The sequence below is a fragment of the Pezoporus occidentalis genome, unplaced genomic scaffold (genome assembly GCF_034315485.1).
Source record: "Pezoporus occidentalis ecotype Australia unplaced genomic scaffold, CSIRO_AGI_Poc_V1 ctg317, whole genome shotgun sequence".
Taxonomy (NCBI): domain Eukaryota; kingdom Metazoa; phylum Chordata; class Aves; order Psittaciformes; family Psittacidae; genus Pezoporus; species Pezoporus occidentalis.
In genome coordinates this window covers 249,724-277,701 of record NW_026915126.1, presented here as the reverse complement: position 1 = coordinate 277,701, position 27,978 = coordinate 249,724, and the positions used below count along the sequence as shown (strand labels likewise).

The window sequence follows — 27,978 nt, the reverse complement described above, 5'->3', positions numbered from 1 at the left end:
TGCGATGCTGCATGCAGCCGGACCCCTGCACCGGACTGGGCACCCCGGGAGTGTGGGGAGGGCCCATGTGCTGCTAGCAGGGCTGGGCTCGTGTGTCATCCCCAGGGGCGGGGAAGGGTGAGGTTTAAACGTGCTGCGGTCCCGGCAGGAAGCTGCGGCGAAGCAGCGGGACTGTGGGCACCGGCCGGGAGAACCCGTCCTGCGACCACCGCGGGCAGGTAGGAGAGGTCCTGGGTGTCACCGGCTGCGCCAGCACCGCAGCAAGACGAAGGCGGGTCCCAGGTATGTGAGGAATGTGGCGTGGCTGCGCCCGCTGCCCGCAGTGCGGTGCCGGGGCCATAGGGCAACACTGCACGGTGCTGTGGTGTGCTGGGGATGGAGGGTAGTGCCAGAGCTCCAGCATGAGCCAGGAATGGGGAAGGGGCAGGCGTTGGGCAGCACGTGCTGGGACTGGCAGCACCATTCCATGGTTCCCAGGGAGGTGGGTGCACAGTGCTGTGGGATTGACCCTGGGTGCAGCAGTGGTCACTAACAGGCCATTGGTGGGATGCAGGCACTGTGTCCCCTCCATGGCAGCCGTGCAGGCAGCACCGCTCAGGGCAGGGAACCCCTAAGTGCCCCATCTGCCCTCTCCATCCCTGTCACCCTCCAGGTGCTGCCCCATCTCCTGTTCTTCCCCCGCTTCACCCCATCCCACCAGAGACCAGCCCTGCCAGACCTCCCGGCTCCCACCCGGAGCTCCAGCCCCTTCCCCAGCAGACGCCTCCTCCAGCACTCCCGTTCTCAAACCGTGACCTCCAGCCCACCAGTAAAGCCGGCCCCTTCTCCCAGCCCTTCCCCAAGGCCCCGGCAGCCAGCGCTGCACTGCGGGTGCACACGTGCAGGCTTATCCAATGCAGCCAGAGATGCAACACTGCCCGTGGCACTGGGTCCACAAGCAAGAGCCTCCGCCGTGACTTGGAGACACTGCCCAGAGAAGCTGTGGCTGCCCCATCCCTGGCAGTGCTCAAGGCCAGGTTGGACACAGGGGCTCGGAGCACCCTGCTCCAGTGGAAGGGGTCCCTGCCCTGGCAGGGGTTGGGACTGGAGGAGCTTTAAGGAGGAGCACCCCAAACCATGCCGTGATTTATGGCCGATGGCGCACGCAGGCGCCAGTGGGTGTGAAGGGGCCGGGGAAGCACTGGGGCAGCGCGGCCGGTGCCGCAGCTCGAGCCAGCGCATTCCCCGGCGCAGCCAGAGCCGAAGGCACCGCGCGGCGAGCGGCGGCGGCCGGGGGGGGCTGAGCCCGCGCCAGGACCCGCCCCGCGCCGGGCAGGCGCTGACGGAAACTTTCCACGGGGCTGGCGCCTGGTGAAGGCGGCCGAGCCCTTCCCTGCCCCCGGCACGGAGCTCCCCGCCCGCACCGCGCTGCCCCCGGCACGGAGCTCCCCGCCCGCACCGCGCTGGCCCCGGCACGGAGCTCCCCGCCCGCACCGCGCTGCCCCCGGCACGGAGCTCCCCGCCCGCACCGCGCTGCCCCCGGCACGGAGCTCCCCGCCTCCGGGGTCCTGCTGCGGCCCCACAAAGCACGGATGGGAATGGGGCTGCCGCAGCGCCGTGGGTGGCGTTGCCCACCCACCCTCTGCGCTCCGGTGCCGGTGGCTGGTTCGGGAATGGGGCGCATGGGGATCTGCCCGGGGGTCTCCAGTTACTGCAGCCACACCGGTGCAGCCGCAGGGTGTGCCCATGGCACGGCTGGGGGGCCCGGCTCCTCTCAGGAACAGCACCTTCCGCGGCACCTAACCCAGCATCTTCCCAGCAGGGAAGGGCTCTGCCAGCCCCGGTGTGTGTCCTTGTGTGTGGTGCGGCCTCAGGGCTGCCAGCACTGGTGCATGCACCTGGTGTAAGGTATGCAGGGACGCCCCGCTCCCAGCCTGTGAGACAGGCCCCTTGCCCTCCCCTGCAGCAGCCCCACGCCAGGCAGAGCCCCCAGAGTCCTGGCTCTTTTCCCCTGCTCCCCACCCCGCCTGGCCCGGGAAGGCCCTTCCCAGGGCCACCGGCAGCACCCCACGTCTCGTCCCGTCCCACACCACATCCACACCTCGGCGTCAGCTGCAACCCTGAACCTGCCAACACAAACAGCGTTGCCTGGGCACATCCGAGCACTGACATCACTCTTGGAGAGGGTGGGTAGGGGTGGGACAAGGGGGAATGGCTGTGAACTGATTGAGGGTGGATTTAATGACAGGCTGAGAGCTGGGCTGGTTCAGCCTGGAGAACAGAAGGCTCCTGAAGGGGAGATCTGAGAGCAGCTCCAGTGCCTAAAGGGGCTGCAGGGAACCTGGAGAGGGGTTTTGGACAAGGGCCTGTAGGGACAGGGGAATGGCTTTAACCCGGCAGAGGGGAGACTGAGCTGAGCTCTTAGGCAGAAGCTCTTCCCTGTGAGGGTGCTGAGGCGCTGGCACAGGGTGCCCAGAGAAGCTGTGGCTGCCCCATCCCTGGCAGTGCTCAAGGCCAGGTTGGACACAGGGGCTTGGAGCACCCTGCTCTAGTGGAAGGGGTCCCTGCTCTTGGCAGGGGGGTGGGAGCTGGAGGAGCTCTAAGGTTCCAGCGAAAACCAGTCTGTGATAGATGGAGCCAGTGCCTGTTGGAACCATTCCCCTGGCACCCAGCCTGGAGCACGGCTGAGACAGAGGAGCCCTTGTGAACAAAAGCTGCTGGCATGGCCCAAGGGACATAGGAGAAGCCAGAGTGAGCATAGTGCATGCACTGGGGCAATCCTGCTCAGGCTGTGTCCATGCAGCCATGTCCAGAGGTGCCAGTGGGCAGCACTGTGACTGGCTGCACAGGCTCAGCATCTCTGCAGCACTTGATGCTGCGGCTCTGTAGGGCCAGTCCAGCCCCAGCATTTCTCACCCTGTGCCAGGGCTCTGCGGTTGATGCAATATGGAGCCATCTCTGCTCCTCCACCCATCCCGCTCCCTCCTCAGCCCTGCTCCAGCCTCACTGCAGGTCTGGCTGCAGCCCCAGCACTGGGCATGGACCTGCTGGCACAGGGCTGTGGGCAGTGAGGCTCCTCTCCAGCAGTGTGTGCTACAGCCACAGCCCTGGGGATGGGGCTGGAAACAGCCCCCAGGCTCTGCACAGCCTGTACTCGGCCACAACCAGCCTCAGACCTTCCGGTGTCCACAGCCTGCCTCATGCTCCTTCGAGCGCCGTGGTTTGATTGTACAGTGGGTGTGCTGGGGTTGGTCCCAGTGCAGACAGCAGCTCTTCAGCACTGCTGCAGGCAGCCAGGTCCGGGTGTTCCGCATGGGACCTGCTGCATCCTCCCAAGTGTCCTGCTGGAGCCTTTCCAACACTTTGTGAGCGAGGCAGGAGGGCAAACACCCCCTGCAGCAAAGAGCCTCCAGGGATGCTCCCGGTACCCGGTGGCTGCAGCCCCTGCCCCTAGCCCTGCTCAACATAGGATCATGGAAAGGTTTGGGCTGGAGTGACCTTAAAGCTCCTCCAGCTCCAACCCCTGCCATGGGCAGGGACCCCTTCCACTGGAGCAGGATGCTTCAAGCCCTGTCCAACCTGGCCTTGAACACTGCCAGGGATGAGGTAGCCACAGCTTCTCTGGGCACCCTGTGGCAGTGTTTTACCAACCTCATTGTACATAATTTCTTCCTCACATCCAGCCTGAAACTCCCTCTTTTAGTTTAAACCCCTCACCCCTTGTCCTGTCACAGCACGCCCTGCTAAAGTCTCTCCCCATCTTTCTTATAGGCCTCTTTTAAGTACTGAAAGGCTGCTCTGTCTCCCCAGAGCCTTCTCTTCTCCAGCTGAACAAGCCCAGCTCTCTCAGCCGTTCCTCACAGCAGAGGTGCTCCAGCCCTCAGATCATTTTTGTGACCCTTCTCTGGACCCTCTCCAGCAGGTCCATGTCTTTCCTGTGGTGAGGACTCCAGAGCTGGATGCAGGACTCCAGGTGGGGGGTTCAGGGACAAGGACGTGGCCCTGGGCATGTTCAGCCTGTGGCTCTCACTTCTGACTGGGAGGAATTTCTTCTTTTCCCCATGCTGTATTTAGGATGAAATCCATGGCAAAGGTGATTTCTCACTGAGATTTCCCATTCTCTCCCCTCTCTGCAGAGTTGTGACAGCTGTGGGAGCAGAGCAGCGGGAGGATGGAGAGCAAGCCTGCAGTGAACGGCCATGCTGCCCCTGGGTCTCCCCAGGAAGACACCCCAGGAGCAAACCACTGGTGCCAGGACGTGCTGGCTCGCAAGGAGAGCAAAATGACGGGGATGGATGGTCCCAGCAAGGCCCCGGCAGCAGCTGGCAGCATTGCTGGAGTGTATGTGGAAGCTTCCAAGAAGATGCTGAGTTTATATGATGCCACCAGGGAGCACCTCCTGAGTCTGGACTCGGCGCTCTGCCTCCTCGAGGCCCAGGCAGCCACGGGCTTCCTGGCTGACCCGCTGAAGAGCAGGTGGGTGTCTGTGGCAGAAGCTGTGCAGACGGGGCTGGTGGGGCTGGAGCTGAAGGACAAGCTGCTCTCTGCAGAGAAAGCTGCTACCGGCTTTGTGGACCCCTACACGGAAGAGAAGATTCCCCTGTTCCAGGCGATGCAGAAGGACCTGGTGGGGAGGGACCAAGGCACCCGCCTGCTCCAGGCCCAGATCGCAACCGGTGGCATCATTGACCCCAGCACCGGCTGCCGGCTCCCAGCAGATGTGGCCTGTGAGAGGGGATATTTAGATGAAGAGATGAGCCAGCTCCTCTCTGATCCAAGCAATGAGGATGGCAAGAGGTTCCTCAACCCCAGTACTATGGAGAGGGTCACCTACACGGAGCTTATCAAGCACTGTGTCGTCGAGCCAGGCTCAGGCTTCCTCCTCTTCCCCCTGCAGACGACGTTCCCAGGGCTGGGAGGGCGGGTGAGCAGCAGGGACCTGCTGGACTCAGGCATCATCAGCTCCGACACGTTCAGAGGTCTCGAGGAGGGAAGAGTCTCTGCCCAGGAGGTTGCAGAGAGTGACTCAGTTCAGCGGTTCCTGCGTGGGACAAGGACTGTGGCGGGCGTTGTCTTGCCTTCCGGTGAGCAGAAAAGCCTTTACCAGGCCCTGAGGGAGCATCTCCTCATGCCTGGCACTGCCCTGATGCTCCTGCAAGTCCAGGCCTCCACCGGCAGCCTGACAGACCCCATCAAGAACAAAAGCTACTCGGTTGATGAGGCTGTTAGAGTTGGTCTCATTGGCCCAGAGCTTCATGAGAAACTGTCTTCAGCTGAGAAGAGCATCATAGGGTACAGGGACCCCTGCACTGGAGAAATGCTCTCTCTGTTCCAAGCCATCAGGAAGGGCTTTGTCCCCAGGGATCATGGCTTCTGCCTTCTGGAGGCTCAGATAGCCACTGGTGGGATAATTGCTCCAGGAAAACACCTCCGTGTCCCCACGGAGACAGCCTGCAAGTGGGGGTACCTGGACGAGGCCACGAGACAGCTCCTCTCCACTCCTACCAGTGACATGAAAGGGTTCTTGGACCCCAGCTCCAAGGAGAAGTTGACCTACACAGACCTGCTCAAGCGCTGTGTGACTGATCCCAGCACTGGGCTCCTGCTGCTGCCTCTTGGAGGAGACAGCGGAGAGGGACTCAAGGGAACCCACCTCTTCTTTGACCACAAGACCCAGACAGCTCTGGAAAACACATGGGTACCTGTTGCTTTGGGCAAATTCAAGGGAAAGTCCATGTCTCTCTGGAAACTTCTCTTCTCAGACTACATCCAGAGCGAACAAAGAGCTGCTCTATCCCAGCAGTACCTTGCAAGAACACTCTCCATGCAAGAGCTGAGTAAGGCAGTCAGTGCCACCATCGAGGAGATGACTTCCCCTGCTAACGTCACCTTTGAAGGACTGAGGGACCGGGTGACAGCTGACCAGCTCCTGAGCTCTGAAATCATCAACAAAGATTTGTTTAAGAAACTGAAGGAGGGAGAAACATCGGCCAAAGAAGTTGTCAGCATGGACACGGTCAAGAAGTACCTGCAAGGGACAGGTAGCATTGGTGGACTGCTGCTTCCTGACTCCCAGGAGAAGATCAGCATCTACCAGGCAAAGCGGAAGGGACTTCTAAGGCCAGGAACGTCCCTGATCCTCCTGGAGGCCCAGGCTGCCACTGGGTTTATCATTGATCCAGCTGCCAACACAAGGTATTCTGTGGATGAGGCCTTGCGAGCAAGTGTCATTGGTCCTGATGTCTACGACAAGCTTCTGGCTGCAGAGAAATCGGTCACTGGCTACAGAGATCCTTACTCAGGGAACACCATCTCCCTCTTCCAGGCCATGCAGAAGGAGCTCATCGTTAGGGAGCATGGCATCCGCCTGCTCGAGGCCCAGATCGCCACCGGTGGCATCATCGACCCCGTCAACAGCCACCGCATCCCCGTGGAGGTGGCCTACAAGCGTGGGTACTTTGACAAGAAGATGAACTTGATCCTCTCGGACCCCAGTGATGACACCAAGGGCTTCTTCGACCCCAACACCCACGAGAACCTCACCTACCTGCAGCTGAAGGAGAAGTGCATCACGGAGCCGTCCACTGGGCTCTGCCTCCTGCCCCTGAACAGCAGAAAGCGCCAGTTCGTGGATGAAGCCACCAGACGGGTGTTCAAGAGCTCCTGGCTGCCGGTCAGGTTTGGGCGGTTGCGGGGAGAGAAGGTCTCCGTGTGGGACCTGCTGAACTCCGAGTACTTCAGCGAGGGCAAGCGCCGGGAGATATTCAACCACTACCAGCTGCGGAAGCTCACCCTGGAGCAAATCCGAGCCATGCTGGAGGAGGAAATGAAAAGATGGGCACCCATCAAGTTCCCAGCTATGAGGGGCAGCGTCAGCGCCTACCACCTGATGGAGACCGGGGTCATTGACAGGGCCCTGTTTGAGAGGGTGCTGGAGGGAGCTGTCACGCCAGAGGAAGTCCTGCACATGGACTCTGTCAGAAAGTACCTCTACGGCTCTGGCAGCATCGGGGGGATTGTTCTCCAGCCATCAAATCAGAGGATAAGCATTTATGAGGCCATGAAGCAAAACATCATGCTACCTGGAATGGCCCTCCCATTGCTGGAGGCCCAGGCTGCCACAGGCTTCATCATCGACCCAATCAACAACCAGAAGCTCTGTGTGGACGATGCCGTCAAAAAGGGAGTCATTGGACCAGAAGTCCATGAGAAGCTTCAGCATGCAGAAGGGGCTGTCACAGGCTATAAGGATCCTTTCACAGGCAAGAAGATACCCCTCTTCCAGGCAATGAAGAAGGGCCTGATCGAGGACAAACAGGCCATGCAGTTAATGGAGGTGCAGATGGCTACAGGAGGCATCATTGACCCAACTTGTGGCCACTATATCCCCATAGACTCTGCCCAGAAGCGAGGGTGCCTGGATGAGGACACGAGCAAGGCCCTTTCTAAGCCCAGTGATGACAACAGAGCCTTCTGTGTCCCAGACAGCAAAGAGACTGTGAGCTATGCAGATCTGATCAAGCGCTGCCAGAAGGACGAGGTCTCCGGCTTCCACTTGCTGCCTCTGGCACAGGCAGCTGCTCCTGCCCGCAGTGATGAAGAAATCCAGCGGATCTTTGAGGAAACTGTGGTGAAGGAGAGAGGGGTCTCCCTGTGGGAACTAATCCACTCTGGGTATTTCACTGAGGAGCAGAGAAGGAGGGACTTCGTGGAGAGGTTCCGGTCTGAGGAAGTGTCACTGCAGGAGCTAGTTGCTCTTGTGCTCAGGTTGGTTGGGGAGATGGAGATGAAAGCCCGCACCCAGATCACCTTGGAGGGCCTGCGGGGCAGCGTCCCTGCAGTGTGGCTGCTGGATGTTGGCATCATTACGAAGAAGACATTTGAAGAACTAGCCCAGGGCATACGAACTCCTGAGGAGGTGGCTGCGATGGAGAGCGTGAAGAGGTACTTGCGGGGCACAGGCAGCATTGCTGGGGTATTCATAGAGGCATCCAAAAAGAAGATGAGCTTTTACGATGCCATGAAGAACCATCTCCTCCTCCCTGGGGCTGCTCTGAGGCTGCTGGAAGCTCAGGCAGCCACAGGGTACCTGAGTGACCCAGCAACAAACCAGAGACTCAGCGTGAGGGATGCAGTGAGAGCTGCTGTAGTGGGTGAAGAGCTCACTGAGAAGCTCCTCCTCGCTGAGCGGGCAGTGACTGGCTACACAGACCCCTACACCGGGAACTCCATCTCCCTGTGCCAAGCGCTCAGGAAGGAGCTGATTCCTCTGGGAGAGGCTGTTCCCTTGGTGGAGGCTCAGCTGGCCACCGGAGGGGTCATTGATCCCATTCACCACCTCCACCTTCCACTCCAGGCCGCATACAGGTACGGCTTCTACGACGAGGACCTCAACCAAACCCTGTCGCAGCTTGATGACAGAACCAAAATCTTCCTTGATCCAAACACGAAGGAGAACGTGACCTACCAGCAGCTGAAGGACAGATGCTTTCAGGAGCCTGAGTCAGGTCTCTGGCTCCTTCCCCTGTCCGAAAACGCGATGTTCTGTGTGGATGAGCAGACCATGGAGGTGCTGAAATCTGTGACTGTCTGTGTCAACATAGGGCGCTTCAAAGGGCAGACAGTGTCAGTCTGGGACCTTCTCAACTCTGAATACCTCTCAGACAGCAGGAGAAGAGAGCTGGTGCAAAGGTACAAAAACGAGAACACTGAAGTGCTGCATGAAATCATAGCAATTGTCACCACTATCATCAAAGAGACAGAGACACAAGGAAAGAAGTTTGCGTTCAAGGGCCTGCGGAAAAGAGTTTCTGCCAGTGACCTCTTCCAATCCCAACTGATAGACAAGAAAACCCTCGATGAGCTCAACCAGGGGAAGAAAACAGTCAAAGAAGTCACTGAAATGGACTCTGTCCGCAGGTACCTGGAGGGCAGCAATTTCATAGCAGGGGTGCTCATACAGCCAAGCAATGTGAAGATGAGCATCTACCAGGCCATGAGGAAGGGCATCCTGAGGCCAGGGACAGCGCTGGTGCTGCTGGAGGCACAGGCTGCCACTGGCTACATCATTGACCCAGAGAAGAACCAGAAGTTCTCAGTGGAGGAAGCATTAGCTGCAGGTCTAATTGGAGGGGAGGTTTTTGAAAAGCTGCTCTGTGCAGAGCGGGCCGTGACGGGCTACACCGATCCCTACACAAAAGCCCCAATGTCCCTGTTTGAAGCCATGAACCAAGAACTGATCGTGAAGAGCCATGGCATCCGCCTGCTCGAGGCCCAGATCGCCACCGGTGGCATCATCGACCCCGTGCACAGCCACCGCATCCCAGTTGAGGTGGCCTACCGGCGAGGGTACTTCAACCAGGAGATGAACCAGATCCTCTCGGACCCTGGCGATGACACCAAGGGCTTCTTCGACCCCAACACCCACGAGAACCTCACCTACATGCAGCTCCTGGAGAGATGTGTCCAAGATTCAGAGACTGGGCTGTACATGCTGCAGGTTGTACAGGAGGGAGGAAGGTACTTCTACATTGATGAGTTTACAAAGCAGGATTTGCGCTCAAAGCCTCTTAACATCAAAGTTGGAAAGTTTAAGGACCAGACAGTTTCCATCTGGGAAATTCTCTGCTCTCATTACATCTCCGAGCTGAAAAGGAAAGAACTGGTGATGCAGTACAAGTGCAAAACCCTAACACTGGAAGGCCTTACAGCCCTCCTCTTCAGAATCATTGAGGACACAGAGCAAAGAGCAGAAGCCCTCAAGGTGAAAGGACTCCGGGGGGATGTGTCGATATCAGAATTGTTTAACTCTGAGATCATTGACAAGAAAACTCTAGAGCAGCTCCAGGATGGAAGTCTCACGCTTGCCAGCCTCACCAAGAGGGACACCATCAAGAGGTACTTAGAGGGCACTGGATGCATTGCCGGGGTTCTACTCCCATCAAGGAAAGAGAAGATGAGCATCTACCAGGCCCTAAAGAAGGGCCTTCTCACAGAGCAGTGTGCTCTGGGGCTGCTAGAGGCACAGGCTGCCACTGGGTTCCTCATTGACCCACTGAAAAATAAGAAGCTCTCTGTGGACGAGGCCATCTCGTCAGGACTGGTGGGGAGCAACTTCCACAGGCAGCTCCTGTCTGCAGAGAAAGCCGTGACGGGATACACAGATCCTCAAACAGGAAAGAAAATGTCCCTCTTTCAGGCCATAAAGCAGAAGATAACAGTCAAGGAGCACAGCAACCGCCTGCTTGAGGCCCAGATTGCCACCGGCGGCATCATCGATCCCGTGCACAGCCACCACCTGCCCTTGGAGGTGGCCTACCAGCGCGGACACTTGGATGATGACATGTTCCTCATGCTGTCTGATCCTGACCATGGCAGCAAAGGTTTTATAGATCCAAACACTCATGAGAAGATCAGTTACAGTCAGCTCCTGCAGAGATGTTCCAAAGACAGAGAAACTGGCTGGTACCTGCTTCAGGTCATGGAGAAGGATGATGACTATTTCTACATTGATGAGCAAACAAAAACAGCCCTGTTGTCTACAAAGGTACAAGTGCCTGTTGGAAAATACAAAGGACAGGTATTATCACTGTGGGAACTTCTCTGCTCTGAGTACATCACAGAGGAGAAGAGAAAAGAACTGGTAAAAAAATACAAAGAGGAATCACATCACATTATCCAAGGAATCATTGAAACAATACTAAACATCATTAAAGAAAAAGAAGAAGGCAGAAGTGATGTATGGTTCCAAGGAATCAGACAGCAGATAACAGCAACAGAACTTCTCAGTGCACAGATAATTACAGAAGAAACGATGGAAAATCTCCACAAAGGAAGAGAGACGGCAGAAGAAATATCTCAGATGGACAGCGTGAGAAAATACCTCGAAGGCACTGGAAGCATTGCTGGCATCCTGGTGCCCTCCAAAGCTGAGCCCGGCAAGCTGGAGAAGATGAGCATCTACCAGGCCATGTGGAAAGGCATCCTGAGGCAGGGCACTGCCCTGGTGCTGCTGGAGGCGCAGGCTGCCACCGGCTTCATCATTGACCCAGTCACTAACAAGAAGCTCTCGGTGGATGAAGCTGTCTCCTCGGGACTGGTGGGCAGCGAGCTCCAGAAGAAACTTCTATCTGCAGAGAGATCTGTGACGGGGTACACCGACCCCTGCACAGGACAAAAGATCTCCCTCTTCCAGGCCATGCAGAAGGAGCTCATCGTCAAGGAGCACGGCGTCCGCCTGCTCGAGGCCCAGATCGCCACCGGCGGAATCATCGACCCCGTGCACAGCCACCGCCTGCCCGTGGAGGTGGCCTACCAGCGCGGCTACTTCGACCAGGACATGAACCAGATCCTCTTGGACCCCAGCGACGACACGAAGGGCTTCTTCGACCCCAACACCCACGAGAACCTCACCTACATGCAGCTCCTGCGCCGCTGCGTGCCCGACCCGGACACGGGGCTGCTGATGCTGCAGCTGATGGACAAGGGCTCCGTGCTCCACCAGCTGAGCGAGGAGGCCCGCCAAGCCCTGCAGGCTGCCCGCACCACGCTCAGCGTGGGGCTCTTCCAGGGCCAGAGCGTCAGCCTCTGGGAGCTCCTCTTCTCCCGCTACGTGCCCGAGCACCGGCGCCAGGACCTGCTGCGCCGCTACAAGGCGGGGACTGTCACCATCTCGGAGATGAGCGCCCTCCTCACCACCATCATCACTGAGGCTGAGCAGCGGGCGGCCCCGGCGCCGGTTCGCGCCCAGAACGGCGAGCCCGTGAGCTCCCGGCACGAGTGGGAGCAGGAGCGTGAGCGTGAGCAGGAGCTGGAGCGGTCCCTGCAGTCCCGCACCATCGAGGTCCCGGCCAGCAGCTTCCGCGGCAGGAAGGTGTCCCTGTGGGAGCTCCTCTTCTCCAGGTACGTGAGCGAGGCCAAGAGGCAGGAGCTGCTGGGGCTGCTGCGGGCCGGGAGCCTGGCGCTGGACGAGCTGGCAGCGCTGCTGACGGCCCTGGTGCAGGAGGCGGTGGAGCGCAGCAGCGCGGTGAAGTTCACGGGCCTCAGGAGGCAGGTGACCGCCTCGGACCTGGCGGACTCGGGCATCATCGACAAGGACACGCTGGCCGACCTGGTACAGGGTGCCAAGACGGTGGCGGAGGTGACGGAAATGGCCTCCGTCAAGCGCTACCTGGACGGCACGGGCTGCATCGCCGGCGTGCTGGTGCCCTGCAAGGGCGAGCCCGGCAAGCTGGAGAAGATGAGCATCTACCAGGCCATGTGGAAGGGCATCCTGAGGCAGGGCACGGCCCTGGTGCTGCTGGAGGCGCAGGCTGCCACCGGCTTCCTGGTGGACCCGCTGGCCAACAGGAAGCTCTCGGTGGACGAGGCTGTCTCCTCGGGGCTGGTGGGCAGCGAGCTGCACGAGAAGCTGCTGTCGGCCGAGCGCGCCGTGACGGGCTACACCGACCCCTACACCGGGGAGCAGATCTCCCTCTTCCAGGCCATGCAGAAGGAGCTCATCGTCAAGGAGCACGGCATCCGCCTGCTCGAGGCCCAGATCGCCACGGGCGGCATCGTCGACCCCGTGCACAGCCACCGCCTGCCCGTGGAGGTGGCCTACCAGCGCGGCTACTTCGACCAGGACATGAACCAGATCCTCTCGGACCCCAGCGACGACACGAAGGGCTTCTTTGACCCCAACACCCACGAGAACCTCACCTACATGCAGCTCCTGCGCCGCTGCGTGCCCGACCCGGACACGGGGCTGCTGATGCTGCAGCTGATGGACAAGGGCTCCGTGCTCCACCAGCTGAGCGAGGAGGCCCGCCAAGCCCTGCAGGCTGCCTGCACCATGCTCAGCGTGGGGCTCTTCCAGGGCCAGAGCGTCAGCCTCTGGGAGCTCCTCTTCTCCCGCTACGTGCCCGAGCACCGGCGCCAGGACCTGCTGCGCCGCTACAAGGCAGGGACTGTCACCATCTTGGAGATGAGCGCCCTCCTCACCACCATCATCACTGAGGCTGAGCAGCGGGCGGCCCCGGCGCCGGTTCGCGCCCAGAACGGCGAGCCCGTGAGCTCCCGGCACGAGTGGGAGCAGGAGCGTGAGCGTGAGCAGGAGCTGGAGCGGTCCCTGCAGTCCCGCACCATCGAGGTCCCGGCCAGCAGCTTCCGCGGCAGGAAGGTGTCCCTGTGGGAGCTCCTCTTCTCCAGGTATGTGAGCGAGGCCAAGAGGCAGGAGCTGCTGGGGCTGCTGCGGGCCGGGAGCCTGGTGCTGGACGAGCTGGCAGCGCTGCTGACGGCCCTGGTGCAGGAGGCGGTGGAGCGCAGCAGCGCGGTGAAGTTCACGGGCCTCAGGAGGCAGGTGACCGCCTCGGACCTGGCGGACTCGGGCATCATCGACAAGGACACGCTGGCCGACCTGGTACAGGGCGCCAAGACGGTGGCGGAGGTGACGGAAATGGCCTCCGTCAAGCGCTACCTGGACGGCACGGGCTGCATCGCCGGCGTGCTGGTGCCCTGCAAGGGCGAGCCCGGCAAGCTGGAGAAGATGAGCATCTACCAGGCCATGTGGAAGGGCATCCTGAGGCAGGGCACGGCCCTGGTGCTGCTGGAGGCGCAGGCTGCCACCGGCTTCCTGGTGGACCCGCTGGCCAACAGGAAGCTCTCGGTGGACGAGGCTGTCTCCTCGGGGCTGGTGGGCAGCGAGCTGCACGAGAAGCTGCTGTCGGCCGAGCGCGCCGTGACGGGCTACACCGACCCCTACACCGGGGAGCAGATCTCCCTCTTCCAGGCCATGCAGAAGGAGCTCATCGTCAAGGAGCACGGCATCCGCCTGCTCGAGGCCCAGATCGCCACGGGCGGCATCGTCGACCCCGTGCACAGCCACCGCCTGCCCGTGGAGGTGGCCTACCAGCGCGGCTACTTCGACCAGGACATGAACCAGATCCTCTCGGACCCCAGTGACGACACGAAGGGCTTCTTCGACCCCAACACCCACGAGAACCTCACCTACATGCAGCTCCTGCGCCGCTGTGTGCCCGACCCGGACACGGGGCTTTATTTTCTCAGTATTTCTAAAATGTAAATGTCAAACCTTTTTCATTTTTGCCCTGTTTCAGTGCTGATCTGTGGTTTCATGTTTATGTTTTGCTTTTCCTATTTTTCTTTCTTGTTTATACCCTGTTTTATAAACTTCTATTTCCATTTAAAGAGTTTCATTATTGTTTTCTTTTGTTTTCAATACCCAATCAGGCAGAGCTTTTATATGTCTCCCCTAAGTCCTGTGGTACCATGTGTTAAGCCTTTGCCTTCTTCAGTCTTTGAGGAACACAGGGATCAGCTTGGGTTATCTCAGGTCACTTTGATGACATATGGTGTCCTCATTTCCCTCATCCATTGTGTCTTCTGTGCTGTGTGAGCTGTAGTGTGAATTTGGGGTTTATTCTCCTTTTATTCTCTCTTTTTTATGCATGAAGAACATTCTTCCTAGCATATTTGCAGGGCTTTATTGGTGTTGGAGGTTTCCAAGCTTGGATGTTGCCCGGAGATCAGGTTTCCATGCAGGCACTTTCCGGGCTGGTGTTAGGTGGTACTGGGATGGGATACATTACCTTTGCTTACTCTTAATCTCTCACCCTGTATGGTTTTCCTGTGGTGTCTGGTCTATAAGCACCTTCACCTCAGAGCAGTGTGGTCTCTCAGTGGTATGTTACCTCAGTTCACTCACAGGCTGTGCTTTCCTCTCCTCTCCTCTCCTCTCCTCTCCTCTCCTCTCCTCTCCTCTCCTCTCCTCTCCTCTCCTCTCCTCTCCTCTCCTCTCCTCTCCTCTCCTCTCCTCTCCTCTCCTCTCCTCTCCTCTCCTCTCCTCTCCTCTCCTCTCCTCTCCTCTCCTCTCCTCTCCTCTCCTCCATTGAGCCTCTCTAGAGCTCTGCTCCGGCCTTCAGGCTGTTGTGCCACGTTACTTCTTCTGAGCTGACCTGGTCCATGTGCTGCACTCCAGGAGCGGAGGCAGCCCCAGAACCACTCTGCCGTGGAGGTCAGGGCTGAATAATTCTCCTACTGTTATTAGAAGGAAGCTTACTCCCCTTAAATGCATGACCCTGGGTCATTTGCCTCAATTAACCAAGTAATGTCCTGGAAAATGGGCTTTTCTAGCACAGCTTGTGCAGCTGATAGCTGAAAACAGGAGTAGCTGTGAAACTCCTGCCATAACTGGCTGCGTAGCCTGGAGGTTTGCACAGGCTCGCAAAGGGATGGGAGAAATTTGACAGGAGAGAAGTCACAGAATCCCAGCCTGGTTTGGGTTGGAAGGGACCTTAGAGCTCCTGCAGCTCCAGCCCCTGCCAGGACAGGGACCCCTTCCCCTGGAGCAGGGTGCTCCAAGCCCCTGTGTCCAACCTGGCCTTGAGCACTGCCAGGGACGGGGCAGCCACAGCTTCTCTGGGCACCCTGTGCCAGCGCCTCAGCACCCTCACGGGGAAGAGCTTCTGCCTAAGAGCTCATCTCAGTCTCCTCTCGGGCAGGTTCAAGCCATTCCCCTTGGCCTGGCCCTGCAGGCCCTTGTCCAAAGCCCTCTCCAGTTTCCCCGGAGTCCCTTTTCCTGGAGCCCCTTTAGGCACTGGAGCTGCTCTAAGGTCTCCCCTTCAGGAGCCTTCTCTTCTCCAGGCTCAGTTATCACAGATCACCTGATGTGTGCTCAGCAGCGGTCAGAATAAACCAGAGGTTAGGATTAGGGAGGGAACATGCCCACATGGGGGCAAAACACACAGAAGCTGTGTCCGTCCAAAGGCACCACATAACACCCAGAGATGAGACCGAGCTCCTTCATGGGGCTGTGAGAGGGTCTCAGCAGTGGCCCAGAACTGGTGGTCCGTGGGGGGGGCTTTGGTGTTGCAAGGCAGTAGAAGGAGGATACCCACTTCTTTGAGGTATTTGGTCAAAATGCCACCAAACCCAACCCAGGAGTAAACCTGATTGACAAATGCCTCGGTGATGGGAACCAACCTGGCCAGTCACACCGGTCAGTCAGGATAATTGGAGTGAGGAGATGCTTATTTCTTCTGTTAAGTTGTTAAGGGGATGGAAGAAGCAAACACAGACAGATAAAACCCGAGCAATTAGTGTTAATGAAGATGATAGCCAGAAACAAGCCTGGCACTAATTGATGGGCTGTCAAGAAACCACAGGCTTACCAGGGCTTTCCAGCTGCAACGGATGGAACCGTGAGGGTCCCCACAGAGTGTCTGGGGGGAGATCAGCTCTCTGGATTTGGGGAGGGTCCCACAGTCCATGTCCCAAAAAAACATCTTCTGGGGGGTCTGGTACAAGTGAGGGGCTCCACGCCAGGGCCTGGAGTGGGACCATGTGTCACAGCCCATGTGGCTGGTGGGGTGGTGGCATCTTCTCCAGTCCTGGGTGTGAGTAGGAGACCCATGTGTGAGGATGTGGGCAGGGGTGCAGGCAGGCAGGGGGGCTGTGCTGGTACTCAGAGGAGCTGAGCTTTAAGGTCCCTTCCCTCTGAAACCAGCCTGCAATCCTGACTCTCATGGCCCCCAAGAGAGCAGGGAGCTGTACCCATGCCATCAGAGCAGAACCCCCCTCCCTGTCTTCACAAACACAAAACCTTCTCGTGTTCCCAGGAGCTGCTGAGGGAAACCTCCAGGAAGCTGCGAAACCAAAGGACAAGCCAGTTCCCTGGCCAGGGCGGCAGAACAGTTGGAGCCATGGTAGACCCCCCGCACTCTGGCTTATCTTCCACCCCACCCCGGGCCAGTGACCTGAAGCACCAGTACAAGTCCTGCCCATCCCTGTTTCCCTGGAACCACATGTCAGGGTAGAGAATGTTTGAGAGCTTCTTCCCACGGTGATCCGGGTTGCACAATCACGCCTCTCCAAGGCAGAATAAAGTGGATTTTTGTCTTTATGTTTGCCCACCGCTGCCTGCCCCTGCCCATCCCTGCCTCCTGGCCTTGTCTGGCTCCTTGCTCCTTCTGGGAGGGGATGGATTTGTTATTCTTGCCCTCAACAGCATCGCTCAGCTGGCTGGGAGCAGGAGGTGCCCATGGGAAACTCCCAGCTCCTGAGCCAGCTCCGCGCCTGCCAGGAGCACCCACACGCTGCTGCGCGGCGGCTCCATGCCTGGGACATGCTGCCACTGGGAGTCCCGCTGCGGTATCTCCACACAGCAGGGTGCACTGGGCAGCGGGGAACCTGCTGCTGGTGATTTCCTGGCCCAGGCAGCCAAGGTGGCAGCCACATCCTGGCTGTATCAGCACCAGGGCAGCAGCAGGGCCAGGGCAGGGATTGAGCCCCTGCACCGGGCACCGGGGAGGCTGCACCTCGGATCCTGTGCTCGGCTCCGGGCCCCTCACTGCAAGAGAGACCTTGAGGTGCTGGAGTGGGGCCGGAGAAGGGAATGGAGCTGGAGCAGGGCCTGGAGCACAGGGGTGATGGGGAAGGGCTGAGGGACCTGGGGGGTTCAGATGGGGAAGGGAAGGCTCAGGGGGGACCTGATGGCTCCCTCCAAGTGCCTGCCAGGAGGATGGAGCCAGGAGGGGCTGGGCTCTGCTCCCAAGGACAAGGGATGGGACAAGAGGAACCGGCCTCAAGCTGCCCCAGGGCAGGTTTAGATGGAGCAGAGGAACAATTCCTGCCCCAGAGGGTGCTCAGGCATTGGAACAGGCTGCCCGGGGCAGGGCTGCAGGCACCATCCCTGCAGGTGTTCACGCAGCGTGGAGACGAGGCCTCAGTGCCATGGGGCAGTGGTGGCCTTGGCAGGGATGGGGAGCGGTTGGGCTGAATGAGCTTAAAGGGCTTTTCCGACCCAGCTGATTCTATGACTCCACATTGTCCCTGCTGTGTGCAGGGTGTGCCCACACAGCAGTGTCCTCATAGCGCTGCCCAAGCACGGGCTGCTGTCTCCACGCCATACATGAGGCTGTTTCCTGCTCTGTGCGATCCCAGCTCCTCCAGCCCCTGCAGCCCCTGCAGCTCCTGTCCCTGTGCTCAGCCCCGGGGCTGCAGGGGCCGTGTCACCATCGAGAAGGTTCCCACAACAACATCCCTGATGCGCCAGTGCTGCAGCACCCTTGTAAATCCACCTCCCATCTCTCTGGTGTGGTTCAGGGCTGTCTCAGCCAAGGACACCCCCAGCTCCCGCAGGGGAGGTCGAGGCGCTGCCCGGGCTGTAGATCCCAAAGCTCCCGTGTCTCGGTTCCAGGATTCCAGGGAAGCTGCAGGACCAGCTGGTGAGTCACGGAGCACAGGCAGGATGGGGACTTGTATGGGTCTGCACCATGGCTTTGTTCTCCGCAGGGCTGCAGTGAGGAGCACTCAGAGGTGGAGGCAGCACAAACACGTGCAAACAAATGTGCACTCACATTTTAATTTACTTCTTAATTAAAGATGTACCCTTTTAATACCCAAGTGCTTTGAGGGCCGATGGGTATGGCCACTGCCTGGCTGCAGCAGGGTGCCCAGCAATGCCCCGTGCAGTACCACATGTAGGGGTCCTGAAATGCAGCACCACATAGACTTGTGGACTGGTTTGGGTTGGAAAAGACCTTAAAGCTCATCCAGTTCCACCCCCTGCCATTTGTCACATCCCAGAAACAGGCAGGGAGGGAGGGAGGGAGGTGCAGGATTAACGACTCACTCCTGACTGGGGAAGATGGAGCCTTGTTCTCTAAAGAGGGGACAATCAGGAGTGGGGTTGAGGTGAGGCACCAGCATTTCCATGTAGTTCTACTCTGCTGAAGCCATCTGGTGCATGTGGGGCCGGTGGGGCAGCTCAGGGACCTGCACGCTAAGGAGGAGGTGAGGTTTCAGGGCTGATTCACAGCAGGAGATGTTTGTGTGCAGCTTGGGTCACCCCATCTGCAGGCAGCCAAGGCAGAGAAGGTCCCGGTGACTGGTGTTTGCTTTATGTACACATCCTACAAAAGAGATGTGCATGTGGTCAGAGGAGTCCTGCTCGGGGCTGTGGGAGCATCCTGGTGTGCTCCCCGTGGCTCTAACGGGACCTGGGCTCCAGCTCAGGACGAGATGTCCACTGTTGGAGATAATCCAGAGCCTTGGTTTGACAAATGCACCATAATGCACCTTTGAGGGCAGCCACCAGCACTTCAGAGGGGTCTGAACGAGCTGGGCCAGCTCCAGTGGCAGCAGCAGGGCTCAGAGAAGCGTCCCTGTGTGAGGAGCCTGTGGGCCCACACAGAGCAACACCTCGTGGATGCTCATCCAGGCAGCTCAGCGATGCCTTTGGGTGCTCAGAGGCACGGGACCCTCCTGCCTGGCCCAGGCACCCTCTGCACCCCTGCATGGGTGCAGCCAGAACGAAGCTCCTGCTGGAGCCCAGCTGGGAGAGCTGAACATAGAGGGAAGAGCAATGAGCGGAGCTGTGATTGTGCTGCAACCAGGAAGTGCCTCATAGCGCAGGCTGCAGAGAGCTGTCAGGCCAGGGAGAGCTACAGGGGACTCGGGACAGCAGAAGTGGGTCCTGTGACCACCTTACCCCTGTGAGCAGGGACCTCCTGCCTGGGTGTGCTCCCCAAACCCGCCTGGGTGAGTCAGAGGGAAAACCTCTGTGCGCGGATCATCCAGTCTGGCAGCACCTACGCAGGCAGGAATGTGCACCCAAAGCAGGACATGGGCAAGGAAGGGCAGGGGCAGCAGCTCCTGTGCACAAGGACACTGTCACACACACCCACATGGGCCGGGGACACAGCACACGCACAGCACATGCACATGCTCACCCCAACACAGGCACAGCCTGTCCCTTGCACACACGCCGTCACGCGTGCACAGTGTTGTGCACACACAGAGTCACCCACGGGCAGAGGCAGGGACATGCGTGCACTTGACGGGAGCACACACATGGTCATGAACACACGTGGCCATGGACATGGTCGACAGCCAAGCGCACACATTGCTGTATGAGTGCTGACACACCAGAACATCCCAGCCCAGTCCTGTTGTGGAAGCAGGCACAAGAACAAGGGTGCTGTTCACTGGAGCTCTGCCTGCGGTCTGATGGGCTGTGGCACATGCCACATGAACACAGATCTAAACATGAGGTTTGAAGATCAGCCCAAAGCTGCCAGAGCAGAGCCTGCCTCTGCTAGCAGCACAAGTGATACAATCCTGGAAATATGGAACAGTTTGTTGGAAGGGACCTTAAAGCTCCTCCAGCTCCAACCCCTGCCAGGGGCAGGGACCCCTTCCACTAGAACAGCTTGCTGCAAGCCCCTGTGTCCAACCTGGCCTTGAGCACTGCCAGGGATGGGGCAGCCACAGCTTCTCTGGGCACCCTGTGCCAGCGCCTCAGCACCCTCACAGGGAAGAGCTTCTTCACAGGGTCTCACCTCTCCAGCCTGCCCAGGTCTTTCTGGATCCCATCTCTCCCCTCCAGTCCTCAGCAGGGATTTGGTCACCTTGTGCCCAAAGCTTCTGTGCAGACGCAGGTTGCAGCATGGGGCTCGTCAGAAGCATAAAAGGTTTCCATCCTGGGGCTGCTTCATCCAGCAGCACTGACCACCCACTCCACACACCATGAACACAGCCACCACAGCCCTGGGATCTTCATGGTCATGAGCATAGCCAGAGCGAGCAACAGGATCAGTCTCTGTCCTGGCTGCAGAGCAGGGACAGCTGCAGGGCCATGGCTGCAGTTCCTCGCCCCAACGAAGGAACTTGGCTGCAGTTATTTAGTCTGGAGAAGAGAAGGCTCAGGGGGGACCTGATGGCTCCCTCCAAGTGCCTGAGAGGAGGATGGAGCCAGGAGGGGCTGGGCTCTGCTCCCAAGGAACAAGGGATGGGACGAGAGGAGCCAGCCTCCAGCTGCACCAGGGCAGGTTTAGATGGAGCTGAGGAACAATTCCTGCCCCAGAGGGTGCTCAGGCATTGGAACAGGCTGCCTGGGGCAGGGCTGCAGGCACCATCCCTGCAAGTGCTCACACAGTGTGGAGACAAGGCCTCAGTGCCATGGGGCAGCGGTGGCCTTGGCAGTGCTGGTGTAAAGGCTGGACTTGATGATCTTGAAGGTCTTTTACACCCCAGTTGATTCCTTGATTCTAGAAGGGCAGACGGAACAAGCCAGGTCCATGGAGGGCTCCGTGGCAGACGAACCACAGGCAGGGTGCTCCACAAGCAGTTGTGCTGAGCAGCTGCCAGAAGAAGGTGATGGCAGAGTCCAGGAGCTCACCATGCATCTGCTCTCTCCACAGCCGTCTCTGTTCCAGGCTCCAGTAAGGATCATGGCCCATGTCTCCAGGGCCGGTGGCTGCCCCCCAGCCCCAGTCCCTACCACCCGAGCCAGGCTCCTGGGGCTGCTGTGGCACTGTCCTGCCAGATGTCTGACTGTCACTTGTGCTTCTGCACTTCAGCACAGGGCAGGGTCACCTTGTCATCTCCAAGGGCGGGGAAGGGAAGGATTTAAATTGGGCTCTTGCCTGGGCTGCTCACCCTGGCTGAGCGGCAGCAGCAGGAGGAGGAAGAAGAGGAGGAGGAGGAGGAGTACCAGAGCCTGCTGGGGATTCAGCTGCCCTGGATACATGTCCAGCAGGTAGGACAGAGCCTGAAGTGGGCACCAGGGCCACCCCAGAGCCCCACTTTGGCATGGCACCCTGCCTGCAGGTATCAGGGGTCTGTAGGGAATGCAGGGACCTTGCATCCACCCCAAAACCCAATGTTCAGAGGGCAGCTCAGCAGTGGTCTGGTGAGCATGAGGTCTCCAGGCAGGACTTTCCAAGAAGGGGCAGAGTGTCAGAGTGGCACCGGGGCTGGATGGAGCTGTGTCCTCATCACTTCTGAGCAGACGGGACACTGGGATGTGGGAGGGAAGCAGCCAGAGTTGAGGGACCTGCCCAAGCCCGCAGGCTCCTGAGACAGAAAATGCCGGCCTGTGGTGGGTCTGGGCTGGAGCCGAGCACTGAGACAGGGGGACAGCACCAGTTCCCCCCCAGCATGCAGCGGGGCTGGGGACTACGGCTTGGCCGGCAGCCCTGCTCCCTCCAGCCGGAAAAATGCTTCCATTAGGGCTGGGCTGCTGTGACAGCATGAAAGGACAACCAGGTCCTGCCCCAGGAGCTGCAGCCAAGCCCCAGCACCAGGAGGTCTGATTAGAGACCAGCTAATGACAGCTCGCAGTTGGGCAATGTCTTTGCTCTTATAGGGTGTTTACACGACATCCATGTCCTACATGGGTGTTGCCTGCTCCGGGGTGTGACACAGCACTCAGCTCGTCCCGTCCCAGTGCCACCGGCCCATCACCTCCTGAAGGGCTCAGCTGCATCTGGGGGGGCAGGCAGGGATGGGAAGAAGAGCTGCCCCCTTGGGCTGGTGGAGCAGAGCCGCTGGCTATAGAGAGCCTGAAGTCACGGTCATGGTCTCCAAAGAGGCTGGGGCTTGTCTGTAGCTGCTGGGATGAGCCTCTGCCCATCGTGAGCAACCAGCATCAATCCAATATTTAAATGGCTCAGAAGCACTGACTCAGAGACTTTCAGACCAGTCAGGCGAAGAGGCAGAGCTAAAGCTGTGACCCTCATAATGAGCTGAACGTGTCATTACTGTCACTCACTGCAGGTTATGGGAGATGGGTGTTCCCAAGGGAATGGTTTGGGTTTCGATTTGGCTGTTTTCACAAGGCGCTGGCCTCATCACCCTGCAATGCTGTAGATGCTGAAAGTTTACATGCTCCAAAGAGACTGACAGCATGTGAGACATCCCTCAAGGAGGACACATGTCCAGGTCCAGCTCAGTGGAATCCCCTGACCTGAAAACAGTCAAAGGTTGACTTAGAAACTGGGGAAATATCTCACATGTTGCCTCCCCTCTTCATCCTTCCACTGTCTGCTTATGGCTCAGGGTGGAAAGAAGACTGTCGCCACAGACCTTTGCCTGACTCTGGGTGGCTCCTCCGGTGGCTGCTCCAGGGCACAGTTGTTTCCCCCTGGAACATCTCAGACAGGCAACTGGGGCAGTGGTTGAGGGATGCTGCATTTCCATGGGTGAGGGTGCCCACAGGATTTACCATTGCTGGTCACACTCACGCGAAGCCCATGCCTGGATGGGAGAGAGCACTCAAAGCTCCTTGAGGCACCCGTTCGCTAATCTTCACTTAAATATATCTCATTTAAGCCACCATTTACCCACACGGCAATTAGCTCATAGCAAAGAGTGACTGCTCCTCCCGTCCCGCGGCACAGGAGCTCCTGGGAAACACTTTACCTGCAAAGTGTGGTTAAGCCACAGGCCCGGTGCCACCGAACCCATGGGGGCTGGGTCCCTGCAGGGCAGCCTGTGGTGGCCACAGGCAGCCCAGGGCGAGCCCTGACCTGACACAGAGGACCGTGTGCCAGAGGGCTCAGCCAGAGCATCCCAAACACCCTGCTCCTGTTTCCCTAAATATCTGGAGAGAGCACTGGGTCAGGCAAACCTTCCCAGTGACTCTGCCTCATCCTCAGTTGCTGGAACTGGTTAGGATCATCCTGGGATGGTGTCTGGCACCATGAGCCCTCTCATGGACAGTGCCATGCACAGTCCAGAGGACAGCATGTGGCAGGACTGGTGCCAGCACATCTACAGCAGTAGACCCCAGTTTTAGAATCATAGAATCGTTAGGGTCGGAAAGGACCTTAAGATCATCTAGATCCAACCCCCCTGCCATGGGCAGGGACACCTTACGTTAAATCATATCACCCAAGGCCTCGTCCAACCTGGCGTTGAACACTGCCAGGGATGGAGCATTCACAACCTTCCTGGGCAACCCATTCCAGTGCCTCACCACCCTAACAGGAAAGAATTTCCTCCTTATATCCAACCTAAACTTCCCCTGTTTAAGTTTTAACCCATTACCTCTTGTTCTGTCACTACAGTCTCTAATGAAGAGTCCCTCTCCAGCATCCCTATAGGTCCACCTGTTTTGGTGGACAGAGGAGTGTAACAGGATGGGGCTGGAGGCTCTGACAACCCAATGGCCTTAGAACAAGCAGAGACCCAGCACACATGGGCTGTGATGAGCCAGAGCCCCACTATGTGCTGGGCTGCACCCCCAGAGTGTGAGCAGCAGTTCAGGGAGGGGATCCTGCCCCTGTGCTGCGTGAAGGGGAGACCTTAGAGCAGCTCCAGTGCCTAAAGGGGCTGCAGGGAGCCTGGAGGGGGGCCTGGGACAAGGGCCTGAAGGGACAGGCCAAGGGGAATGGCTTTTACCTGCCAGAAGGGAGACTGAGCTGAGCTCTTAGGCAGAAGCTCTTCCCTGTGAGGGTGCTGAGGCGCTGGCACAGGGTGCCCAGAGAAGCTGTGGCTGCCCCATCCCTGGCAGTGCTCAAGGCCAGGTTGGACACAGGGGCTTGGAGCATCCTGCTCCAGTGGAAGGGGTCCCTGCCCTTGGCAGGGGGCTGGGACTGGATGGTCCCTTCCAACACAAACCAGCCTGGGATTCTGTGATTTACACACACCATGAAAACTGCACAAGAACCTCTATTCACAAGAACCTCTGTCTCACCAAGACATTTCTTTCTCTCTCCCCAGACAAACACGGTGCCCACGGTAGCAGTACTGTTCCCCAGAGACAACGCAGAAGATGAGTGGATCCTCTCAGAACAATAAGTCAACTGACATGGGAAGTAACCTGGTTGAGGATGAACACAAAGAGATGGGTGTTGGTGGGAGTAACTTCATAGCTGGAGTCTTCCTCCAGGCCATGAGTAAGAAGATGAGTATCTATGATGCCATGATAAGGGGGTTGCTGACGCCTGGCACAGCCCTGGTGCTGCTGGAGGCACAGGCTGCTTCAGGGCTCCTCACCGACCCTGTGAGGAACCAGAAGCTGTCTGTGGAAGAGGCGCTGACGGCGGGACTCATCGGCAGAGACTTCTATGAGAAGCTGCTATCAGCCGAGGGAGCTGTCACAGGCTACACAGAGCCATACACAGGCCACCACATCTCCCTCTTCCAGGCCATGAAGAAAGAGTTCATTGTGAAGGAGCATGCTGTCCGCCTGCTCGAGGCCCAGATAGCCACCGGCGGCATTATTGACCCCGTGCACAGTGACCGCATCCCGGTGGAAGTGGCCCACAAGCGCGGGTACTTCGACGAGGAGATGTGCCGGTTCCTTTCTAACCCCAAGAACCAGATAAGAAGTTGCTTTGACCCCAACACCCACGAGAACCTCACCTACATGCAGCTCCTGCGCTGCTGTGTGCCCGACCCGGACACGGGGCTGCCGATGCTCCACGTGATGAACAAGGGCTCTGTGGTCCATCAGCTCAGCAAGGATGCTCGGAAAGCCCTGCAGGCCACCCGCACCACGCTCAGCGTGGGGCTCTTCCAGGGCCAGAGCGTCAGCCTCTGGGAGCTCCTTTTCTCCCGCTACGTGTCCGAGCACCAGAGAGAGGAGCTCCTGAGGAAGTACAAGGCAGGGACTGTCACCATCCCGGAGATGAGCACCCTCCTCACCACCATCATCACTGGGGCAGGAATGAAAAATGGGCATTTGAGCTCATCCACAGTTACAGCCAACACCAAGGTGGGAGCATCACACCCATCACGACCAGTTCAGGACATGCACTCCCAAGAGCAACAGTTGAGAAAGTCCCTGAAGTCTGCAACCATCTATGTCACTGCTGGTGAATTCCAGGGGCAAAAGGTTTCCTTGCTGGATCTGCTCTTTTCCAGACACATCCCCCAAGGGAGGCGGCAGGAGCTGCTGGAGCTGTACAGAGCAGGGATACTGACCACAGAACAAGTGGCCACGGTGGTCACCACCATCATAAACAGAACTGCAGCTGCAAATGCCGCACTCAGGGCCAGTGCCAGAGGTCCGCACAGGGCAGTGACAAAAGCGGAGGAGGATGGAGGTGATTCTTCAACACAATATGCACGACTAGATAACACCTTGAAGTCCACCACCATTGAAGTGCTAGCTGGCGACTCGCAGGGGAGGCGGGTGTCTGTGTGGGACCTGCTTTTCTCTGACTACATCCCTGAGGAGAAAACGCAGGAACTGCTGGAGCTGTACCATGAAAGGCTGTTAACTCTGGAGCAGATGATAACTGTTGTCACCACTGTCATTAAGAAAAAGGAATCTACAGGCAGGAAATTCCATGTTGCAGTCAAGGCGTCCAACAAGGACACCATGACAGCAGCAAGAGAGAAGGATGGTGACTCCACCAAAGAAGAACCATGGGAAACAGCCTTGAAAACCACAGTGGTTGACTTGGATGTTGGAGAGTACCGGGGCCACAAGGTCTCAGTGTGGGACCTGCTGCACTCCAAGTATATCCCTGAGGAGAACAGGAAGGAGCTCCTGGAGCTGTACCAGGCCGGGGAGTTAACCCTTGATCAGGTGAAAACCGTGGTGAGCACTATTGTGTCAAAGGCAGAAGCAGCAAGGGCAAAGGAGAGCAGCTCCAGGGCAGAGTCGATGGCTGCAGGAGCAGATCACAATGAGCTGCAGGAGGACAGAGCCTGGGAAGAGACCCTGAGGACCACCACAGTTGAGGTGTCAGAGGATGATTTCGAGGGGGGGCAGGTCTCAGTGTGGGACCTGCTCTTCTCCGACTGCATCCCCAAGGAGAAAAGGCAGGAGCTGCTGGAGCTGTACCGTGCCGGGACATTGCCCTTGGAGCAGTTAATAGCTGTTGTCACCACGCTTGTCAAGAAAAAGGAATCTACAGGCAGGAAATTCCATGTTGCAGTCAAGGTGTCCAACAAGGACACCGTGACAGCAGCAGGAGAGAAGGATGGTGACTCCACCAAAGAAGAACCATGGGAAACAGCCTTGAAAACCACAGTGGTTGACTTGGATGTTGGAGAGTACCGGGGCCACAAGGTTTCAGTGTGGGACCTGCTGCACTCCAAGTATATCCCTGAGGAGAATAGGAAGGAGCTCCTGGAGCTGTACCAGGCCGGGGAGTTAACCCTTGATCAGGTGAAGACCGTGGTGAGCACTATTGTGTCAAAGGCAGAAGCAGCAAGGGCAAAGGAGAGCAGCTCCAGGGCAGAGTCGACGGCTGCAGGAGCAGAGCACACTGAGCTGCAGGAGGACAGGGCCTGGGAAGAGACCCTGAGGACCACCACAGTTGAGGTGTCAGAGGATGATTTCGAGGGGGGGCAGGTCTCAGTGTGGGACCTGCTCTTCTCCGACTGCATCCCCAAGGAGAAAAGGCAGGAGCTGCTGGAGCTGTACCGTGCCGGGACATTGCCCTTGGAGCAGTTAATAGCTGTTGTCACCACGCTTGTCAAGAAAAAGGAATCTACAGGCAGGAAATTCCATGTTGCAGTCAAGGCGTCCAACAAGGACACCGTGACAGCAGCAGGAGGGAAGGATGGTGACTCCACCAAAGAAGAACCATGGGAAACAGCCTTGAAAACCACAGTGGTTGACTTGGATGTTGGAGAGTACCGGGGCCACAAGGTCTCAGTGTGGGACCTGCTCTTCTCCGGCTGCATCCCTGAGGAGAAAAGGCAGCAGCTGCTGGAGCTGTACCGTGCCGGGACAGTCACCATTCAGGACCTGCTGAGCACCGCCAGCAGCGTGGTGACAGACAGCAAGGGAAGCCATCTCATAACCCTTCCCCAGCAGACAGTGGACCTCCTGCAGTCTGAGGGCTCCTACATCACCTGTGGGCCCCTCCAGGAGCAGAGGGTTTCTGTGTGGGACCTCCTCTCCACCAAGCAAGTCTCCGAGTACAAGCGCGAGGCACATCTGGACAGTTACGGCACAGGCGGGCTGACAGTGAACAAGATCACCATCACCACCACCGTCATCACAGGCCCTCAGCGCCAGGCGAGGCACCGCCAGGACCCCTGACACCACCCCAGAGGAGGCACAAGCTTCATCCCGAGGGTTTCCTCTCCCGTAACTCAGTGATGGGCAGGGAAGAGGTGACAGGCCTGTGTGTGGACCGGTGGCACCCAGTTAAACTTGCTGCTGTCCCAACTGCTGCGTGCCTGCATTTCTTTTGCGCAGCAGAGCTTCTCGGAAAGCTCCTGGGGAGGGTCCAGGCTGGTGGCTGCTGCTTT

The 27,978-nt window shown here is 58.5% G+C and overlaps 1 protein-coding gene across 1 annotated transcript; it reads left to right on the top strand.

Moving 5' to 3' along the window:
• Window positions 1-50: 50 nt before the first annotated feature.
• On the top strand, window positions 51-27,766 carry EPPK1 (epiplakin 1). The gene is made up of 8 exons (XM_062628471.1): window positions 51-218; window positions 4,116-14,038; window positions 16,596-16,789; window positions 18,082-18,203; window positions 21,031-21,200; window positions 21,434-21,517; window positions 24,506-26,311; window positions 26,411-27,766. Exons 2-8 carry the CDS (start codon window positions 4,151-4,153, stop codon window positions 27,764-27,766), a joined length of 13,620 nt encoding a protein of 4,539 aa, XP_062484455.1. The 5' UTR covers window positions 51-218; window positions 4,116-4,150.
• The last annotated feature ends 212 nt before the right edge of the window (window positions 27,767-27,978 follow it).